The sequence below is a fragment of the Sinocyclocheilus grahami genome, unplaced genomic scaffold (genome assembly GCF_001515645.1).
Source record: "Sinocyclocheilus grahami isolate Dianchi unplaced genomic scaffold, SAMN03320097.WGS_v1.1 scaffold1158.1, whole genome shotgun sequence".
Classification (NCBI taxonomy): domain Eukaryota; kingdom Metazoa; phylum Chordata; class Actinopteri; order Cypriniformes; family Cyprinidae; genus Sinocyclocheilus; species Sinocyclocheilus grahami.
This window is the reverse complement of record NW_015506337.1, coordinates 457399-466902: the sequence shown is the minus strand read 5'-3', so window position 1 is coordinate 466902 and position 9504 is coordinate 457399. Positions and strand designations below refer to the sequence as shown.

At 30.7% G+C, this 9504-nt stretch overlaps 1 protein-coding gene across 1 annotated transcript in view; it reads right to left on the bottom strand.

The window, feature by feature from the left end:
- Positions 1 to 399: 399 nt before the first annotated feature.
- Positions 400 to 9504, bottom strand: part of LOC107567423 (interleukin-1 receptor type 1-like) — a 25712-nt gene continuing 16607 nt past the window's right edge. Inside the window, exons 5-9 of the mRNA XM_016253100.1 lie at positions 8596 to 8761; positions 7812 to 7874; positions 6791 to 6935; positions 3928 to 4175; positions 400 to 1144 (exon numbers count right to left, since the gene is read on the bottom strand). Coding sequence (XP_016108586.1) covers positions 699 to 1144; positions 3928 to 4175; positions 6791 to 6935; positions 7812 to 7874; positions 8596 to 8761 — 1068 coding nt within the window. The 3' untranslated portion in view covers positions 400 to 698. The remainder of the gene's footprint in view (positions 1145 to 3927; positions 4176 to 6790; positions 6936 to 7811; positions 7875 to 8595; positions 8762 to 9504) is intronic.

Genomic DNA, 9504 nt, shown 5'->3' with positions numbered 1-9504 from the left:
GATATTTTGAGGTTGCAATCAGAGAAACAGCTGAGCTCCGGAAGTAAAAATCCAAAAAAAAAATAAATAATAATTGTTCACCAAGGCTGCATTAATTTGATCAAAAATACAGTAAAAAACATAAAAACCGTGAAATATTTCAAATAACTGTTTTAATATCTTGTAAAATTAAATTTATTGTTGTGATCAAAGCTCCAGTCTTCAGTGTCACATGATCTTCAGAAATCATGCTAATATGCTGATTTGCTGCTCAAGAAACATTTCTGAGTATTATCAATGTTGAAAACAGTTGTGCTGACAAATATTCTTGTGGAAACCGTGATATATTTGATCTTTCAGGATTCTTTAATGAATAGAAAGTTCGAAAGAACAGCATTTATTTGAAATATAAATCATTATAAATGTCTTTACTGTCACTTTTCATTCATTTAATGCATCCTTGCTGAATAAAAGTATTTTTGGAATCGCCTTGTCTAGTTTTTCTCCTCAGACACCAAAAAAGAGGAAAGTCATGAGGAAACTTATGATTCATCTGGCAACTGGTTGGTTCGGTTAAACCAAAAATAAACTTCTGGAACAAAGGCTGCTAAGAAAGTGAGCGTTTACTGGCAGTAAACCTGTAGACTGACCTCCAGATTGTTGACAGCATCACTATACACAGTACAACTTGACCCTGAGTATTCACATTTAGTGTTAGTCTAGAAACTAAACCAGTTTCTCTCTTTAGCTTTGCCTCTGACGGGCATATGGTAGCGCACCTCCCTCCAGAAGCGTGGCGAGGGCTTGAGAGAGGACACACGCTCCTCTGACTTCCCGTTGCAGAAGGCCCACCTCTTCCTTCTTTTCCAGGCCTGCAGAGCTCCCTGTTTGTCCTTGAGGAGGCAGACGGAGTGAGGCAGGCGCAGCGGCTCGCGGATCTCCTCCAGCTCCAGCAGCACGATCCTCATGGAGTTCTCCACCAGCGCTCGGTACAGACCCGTCTGCTGCTCGGCCCATTCCTGCGCCTCCGGGCTGCAGAGCGACGACGCCGTGTAGAGCAGCAGCAGTCTGCGACAGCGGCTCAGAGCGTCCTGCACCACATCCACCACAGCTGGAAAACACCGGGAAGAGCCAGGTAAAGCTCTGAAGAATGTAGTGATGGAAACTCAAAATATATGACAAATCAATATTTCAGACAGAATAATACGTTCAAATGGTACAAATATATAGCCAAAAATATTAGTATTGTAATTTTATACTTATACTGTAAGATAAAATTTATTATTATTTTTCTTAAATACTTATTTACAATAAAACATTTTATATTTTATTTATTTTTTACTAATACACAATTTGTATACACATTTTTTATACAGTGAAATATTTATTTTGTTAAAAACTATACATTATCATTATATCATTATTATTATATAGTCATATTATAAATAAAATATAAATAAATATATATATATATATGTGTGTGTGTGTGTGTACACAAAAACATTATTATTTATTTTTTTAAATCGCAATTGCATTTTTTCAGATTTTTATAAATTTTTCCCCAAAATGTGTGGCTACATTAAATAGGGGTAACGTTTGGTATTATTTGGTATTAATAGTATTATTTCTTGTTTAATATTTTCTTAGTAATAATAATATTAACAATAATATTTAACAACAACAATAATAATAATAATACAAATTATTATTACTATTTTAAAGTCATATTAATATATAAAATCACAAAATTTTGGCCCAAATTGTGCAGAACTACAAATAGACAGGACAAACAAAAACAGCTGTTTATGTTCTGCTAGCATAATGAACGTGAACGTAGATCACGTTTGCTTCAAGAAAAATAACTTCCCACTGGCTAATCTTCAAATGCACTTAAAGGCAATATAAACTTTCTATAAACTTTAAAACATGCAACCCTGCAAACACAGTATGCAGGGAATTAAATAAGACTAAAAACATCTGATAAGTAAATGCATTCATTTGTTAATAAATAAAAGTAAATATATGTAAACTAGATCATGAAATGAAAGAGAGGGGCTTTCAAGATGTTTTTTCTTCAAATATTAAAAATTAGATATTAAAAATATTAACATTTAAATATTAAAGTCATTTAAAAATAAATGAATATTTTTATTATTAATATGAATTAACATAAAATCAATATAACTTCAACATTTAAATTAGTGATGTAAAATAAAAATAATAAAAAAACAAAAAAATGAAGACGGCCTTAAATATTAGTATAAGAAATTAGTTGTACTATAAAATAAAATGATTATTGTATTTCTAAAATTCTCATTTCTTTCTCTTCTCATTTCTTTTATTTTACAGTGAATTGTTAATATAGTAATACTTCTTATTTTGATATTTTTAGTAATAACTTTATTATGTAGTTATTCATTTATTATTATTATTTTATAGTCATATAAAATATTTACGCCAAATTGTGCAGCTCTAAAAACAAGAACAGCAAACCTGGAGTTTTTTAAAATTGCGTTTAAAATTGCAATTGCATTTTTTCAGGGAAATAAAATAAATAATCAGATTTGTTTTTCTTCAAATCATGCGGCTCTCTAACCCAGACTACATTAAATACGGCTTGCGTTTGGCGTTAGGCCACCATTTGTGGTCACAGATGTCTAATTTGAAATATGCACGCTTATTATTAAATCACACAATTTTCAGCAAATATTCATTATTCAAAATTGATGTAGTTAAATCTTTCAATAAATATATTAACACATCAGTTCCCCTGATTATTGTGTAGATCAACATAAATGAGGTATAATCATTTATTAAATGTTCAATAATTATTATTTACATTATTTAAATGATAGTTAACTAATAAAACTTTACACAAACTCATAAACTCTTCGTAATAAAATAAAATAACATAAAAAGTGCAGATTTGTTGCTGGTTTGTACTTTCTCTTGTACTTTCTCTCGCTCTGACTAGATGAGAAACGCCCACTGCTCGCTTAACCAGCGGCCGAGTTTGCAACAACTAATCGCTGCCACTTGCAAATCTTTAAAACGCATATAGAAATGCATAGAAACTCTAAAACATGTTACTCTGCAAACACAGGATGCAGGGAATGAAATCAGACAAATCTGTCATGAGTACGATACCAGCAGCCATTAAGTAAATACATTAATATTTTAATAAATAAAAGTAAATACATTTATTAACGGGGCAATCAAGTTGTTATTCAATATTTAAATAAATTAGGGTTGTAAATTAATAAAAAAAAAAAAAGTTTCCTGCAATTATTTATTAACATTTGATTAAGACAGCCATAAATATTAGTATTGCAATATTAGTATTTTACTTATTTTTATTTGTATTTTACTTATTATATGATTTCTTAAATACTTGTTTTTTTAAAATTTTACATTGAAATATAAAAATAGTAAAAAATGTATTATTCATTTATAGTGATATAAAATATTCAAATTGTGCAAATTGAGCTCTACAAACTAGCACAGCAAACCTGGATTTTATTTTAAATGGCATTTTAAATAGTCACTGCAATATTCATCAAAAAAAATAAATAAAAAAAATAATTCAATAAATCCTTAAATTGATTATATAGATTTTATATATATAAAATCATTTAAAATGTTCAGTAAAAACGAATATTAATTAAAAGTGATTACTAGAATTATTTATGTGATAGTTAACATTTAAAACTTTAGACAACCCAATAAATTCATTAAATAAAATAACACAAGAAGGTGCAGATTTGTTGATGGTCTGCGCTTTCTCTTGCTTTGCTTGCAGGAAAATCTCAGCAGCTCTGTCTACATGAGAAACACCCACTGCTCGCTTAACCAGGGGTCAAGTTTCCAACAACAAGTCATCTGTCAGTCGACAATGAGAGTGAAAGTGCCGTACCACAAAATTATATCTGATGTACAGTTATGAGTGGCAGGTTTCTGAACTAATAAAAATGCACATATTTATCAAATGAACTGGCTGATAGAGAATGTTTGTGTTGAAGTAATACTGATTTAGGTATTGTTGTGACGCACCCGCAGGGACGAGTGAGATCTGGGCGCTCGGTTGTCCTCGGCTGCTGGATGCCATACAGGTGAAGTTTAAATAGAAATCTTCCTCCCAAACAGCAGACAGTGAGAGCGTTCGCACCATAAGGAAACCATCCGTCGTTCTGCTTTCACTTTAAGAGGAAAGGACAAGGGTTACACTTCAACTGAAGGAAAAATATATTACTCACCAGCATAACAATACACACTAATACACAGGAATATTCACCCACATGTATTTTTACCACACAGAGACCATAAAGATGTGGTCTCTGTCTACCAGTGTTATACTCACAATAAAGTCTTTTTACAGTTAATCATCTTTTATTTTTTTTTAATCTCTTTTCCTTATATCTGTCGTGTGACTCATGAAATATGCATGCATGCAAATAAATCTCATCACAGTAATGATATATATATATATATATATGGGTCAAAGACGAAAAAGGGTTTAAGCATTAAAAACAATAAGTGTAATACTGCTTTAAATTGTTGTTCCCCCCCCCCAATTTAAAAAAAAAGTTTTCTGTTTAATTTAATTGCAATCTTGTTGTTGTCTTTCTGAGCAAAAAATAAATATCATACATTTTTCCCCTGATTTACAGAAGAGACACTAAAATGTCATTCAGTGTAACATTATTGTCAGGCATATTTACAACAAAAATCAGTTTATGGCATATTAAAAGACTAATTACTTTCACCCCTAATACTAATTAGTTGTAATTTTACATTTTTAAAATGTGCCACTATCCTAGGTTTTGCCCATTTGTCAGTAAGAATTTTGTAACAATCTTGTCAGGCATATTTACAACAAAAATCAGTTTATGGCATATTAAAAGACTAATTACTTTCACCCCTAATACTAATTAGTTGTCATTTTACATTTTTAAAATGTGCCACTATCCTAGGTTTTGCCCATTTGTCAGTAAGAATTTTTACTCATTTAAAACACAATAACATTTAATATGCTCTCTTATTCTTTTATACATATTTTAATATGTACACGTCAGAATAAGCATGTTATTTGAATTTTTACATAAATATTGTGTTACACTGAATGACAACGTAACATTATTTCAACCAAATTTGAACATTTTATTCTCCAAAATCTTATTTGAAACCTTAAAAATAGACACTTTACTTACATTTCATGTGCTTTCTATGGACATAATATCACTTTTGTACATTTCTCTCTCTCTCTCTCTCTCTCTCTCTCTATATATATATATATATATTAATAAATCACAAGTTATTTTTACTGGGAAAAATTATTTAAAATGGTTTTATATTTAATATTACATAATTATTGATTATATTATCTAATCATGTATTATCCAATAAATGAAATACTTCACAAATGAAAGGTTTTATCTTATTTGAGTATTTTCTCTTTTAAGTTTAGTTCTCTTTATTGATGCAAATACAAAGATGATTCGTAATAAATGTGTAAGACTAGTTTTACTGCGAAAAGAAATCAACGAAAACGTTTTGTATATTACATAATTGTGGTCGTGGCTATTTTTGTATTATTCAATGAATTAAATACTTTACTAATCTATAGATGTATAGATGCAAATCGATAGATTATACTTCAAATTTATTGATAATTTTTGCCATTTAGTACGAATTTTATAGATGCAAATCAAGAGATTATTCATAATAAATGCATAACAAGTCTCGTCTATATAGTTTCAGACAATAAAGGATAATTAATTCAAGTCTTCTACCACAGGAGCAACATACAGTCATTCACATTATAGTTATTTGTACTAGCAAAAACCAATGAAAGTGTTTTAAATATTAAATAATATCGTGGTAAGGGCTATTTTTGTATATCCGATGAATGAAATACTTCACAAATCAACAGTGCTTCACATTATTGAAGAATTTTCTCTCTTTTGTAGCTATTTTATAATCGCAAATCTAAAGAATATGCATAATAAATGTATGACAAGTCTGATCTAAATGGTTTAAAACACAGGATCATTCTAATTTTAGATCACAGTAATGATATATAATCACAATGTACATTATTTTTATTGGGTGAAAAAATCTATGAGAATATTTTAGCTATTTAATCATTTTTTTTGTATTATCCAATGAATGAAATACTTTACAAATGTTATGTTATGAGTATTTTCTCTTTTCAGTCGTTAATTTACAGATGCAGATCAAGAGATTATTCATACAGTATTAAAATGTAGAAGTCTACTCTATATGGTTTCAATCAACAAAGGATAATTAATTCAACTCTTATTTCACAGTAATGACATATCACAATACATATTTTTATTTTTGATTGAAAAACAAAGTGATTAAAATGTTTTAAATATTAAATAATCATGTGGTAACAGCTACTTTTGTATTATTCAGCGAATAAAATTATATACAAATGAAAGGTGCTTCGTCTTAGTTTAGTATTTTTGTAGGAATTTATGAATGCAAATCAAAATCTTATTCAAAATGAATGTGTGATGTCTAGTTTATATGGTTTAAAGCAACAAATTATAATTCAAATCTTACTTCACAGTAATGACATGCATCACAATATAGTTATGTTTACTGGAAAAAAAAATCAAAAATGAAAATGTTTTAAATATTAGATAATTATGCGGTAACTGTACCCACTGTATCTAGTCTATGTGGTTTCAAAGGATAATTCATTTCAACTGTGGACACCAAACCTGACCAAATGAAAGTTGAAACTGATCTTTATCTCATCTGAAACACAGCTAAATTCAGTACGCACTTCATGGGTTTCTGATGAACGCGATGTGACGTGTTTTGGGATATAAACTCCTCTTCAGACCCCAGCAGGACCTTCCAGATCACATCAACCATGGGAATGCCTTTTCCCCGAACAACGACCACGCAGTCCTTCCTGAAGGATGAACCTTATGAACAAACAAACACAGGCTGAGTCTATAATACTCTGATAGGCCACGTACAAACTGCAGTTTTGTGCATTCAGTTGTAGGATGTGGTTAATAAATGAACTTCATGTGTACAGAACACATATATGTGATCCTGGAGCACAAAACCAGTCATAAGGGTCCATTTTTTAAAATTGAGATTTAGACATCATATGAAAGACTGAAATTTCCCTTCTCTAGTCAAAAATTACCTACTGTCTGTGCATTTGAATTCTTCCATTAATTCTTGTTTACTTAAAGTCAAATATGCAATTCTGCATCATATTTGCAACCCCATTTCATATTTAGGAATTGAATTGGATTTAAAAAGCATTCACAGGTCAGTTCTAATATACAGTATGTAACCCTGGAGCACAAAACCATAAGGGTCCATTTTTCTAAATTGAGATTTATACATAATCTGAAAGGTGAATAAATAATCTTTCCATTGATGTATGGTTTGTTAGGATAGGACAATATTTGGTCGAGATACAACTATTTGTAAATCGGGAATCTGAGGGTGCAAAGATAATCTAAATATTGAGAAAATCATCTTTAATGTTGACCAAATGAAGATCTTAGCAATGCATATTACTAATCAAAAATTAAGTTTTGATATATTTACGGAAGGAAATGTACAAAATATCTTCATGGAACATGATCTTTACGTAACATCCTAATGATTTTTGGCATTAAAAAAAAATTCATAAATTTTACAATGTATTTTTGGCTATTGTTACAAATATACCCCAGCGACTTAACACTGCTTTTGTGCTGCAGGGTCACATATTGAGTGGCTAAAAAACAGCGATAAATAAACGATAATACTGTAATAAATAAATGAAATGTCCAGCTCACCCCTCTCCACTTTGATGATCTCATTAACCGGCTCGATCATTTGTGGCTTCATTAAAAATTCATCTGCAATAATTAAAAAAGCTTTAAAAGGGCAAAGTAATTATAAATAATCATATACCAGTGATTTAAAGCACTGTTTTGCTTCAGGGTCAGCTGATAAAAACATCACAATAATCCACAGCACTCCAGTCCATCAGTTCACATCTGGAGAAGACAAAAGCTGAAACACATCCAGCATTAAGATGTTTTTAACTTCAAACCGTTGCTTTCAGTTAAAATATAAGTCCATAATCCATAATAATGCTTCCTCCAGTGAAAAGGTGTTCTGGTCTGAATCAGGAGAGAAATCTGCACAGATCAAGCAGCGTTTACAAGCCAAAACGGCTCTAAACAAATATGTGGCTGGATTTTGACGTGAGAGACAACAGCAGATGCACTTTTTCACTGGAGGAAGAGTTATTATGGATTATGGACTCGTATTTTAGTTAAAAACATCTTAATGCTGGATTAGTTTCAGCTTTTGTCTTCTCCAGATGTTAACTGATGGACTGGAGTGCTGTGGATTACTTGTGGATTATTGTGATGTTTTTATCAGCTGTTTGGACTCTCATTCTGACGGCACCCATTCACTCCAATGGTGAGCACGTGATGCAATGCTACATTTCTCCAAATCTGATGAAGACACAAACTCATCCTAATCTTGGCTGGCCTGAGGGTGAGTGGGTTTTCAGCAAATTGTCATTATGTTCACACATCATCTTCCCATTGTGCAGTAAATGCTCACCCTTCACTTCACACTCTATAGTTTCGGCCATTTCACGGACGACTCCAGCTACACGAAAGGTCATTTTGCAGGTGTAAAATCCGGCATCATCGAGATGCACTTTGCGTATGTTGAGCATATCTTCATTTGGAACAAATTTCTTATCTTCTTGAAGGAGCTCACAGTTCTGAGAGGAAAGCAGACACAGTAGAGACAAAGAAAGAGCAAATCAAATCTATGCGTCTAAATGAATGAATGAGCAAAGGCAGGTGCACAATGTATTTATGTCCGTGTCTCAGTATTGACATTACATTTATGCAAACCACAGATGCTTTTATTTGAAGAAACGTACTCCGCATTGAAGGCGTCAGTTTTTATCAGTTTATGCATGTGAATTTTGCTGTTTGAGGTTCAGGAAAGCACACAAAAATAATGAAAAAATAAGAATAAATAAAATTTAAAAAGATAAATATATATATATATATATTTTTTTTTTAAATAATATTTATTTTTTATGCATATATTATTATTCACTTTCTTTGATAATGTTTGAAAAAATATTAATGTTCAAGGTTGTTTTTATCGTTTTTTTTCTTCTTCTTCTTCTTCTTTTATATTATGATTTTTAGCAAATTGTATTGAATCCTTGTAGGATAAATTTGACCTGAAACATTACGATCGCACCCAGAATTTAACATATAAACAAGGGCTAGTTTGTTCCTTAAACATCAGCAATTTTTATTTAAGAATCAAGGTTCCCACCCCCAAAAAGATTCACGCATTTTCATCGCATATAAAATTTCCATCCATTTGGATTACACGGTTTTAACAAACTAATAAACTTAATGTGCTGCATATTTGTCAGTCATACATAAATGAAACAGGTTAGAAACAGGTAAAAAAAAAAAAAGAGATATATATACAGTATAT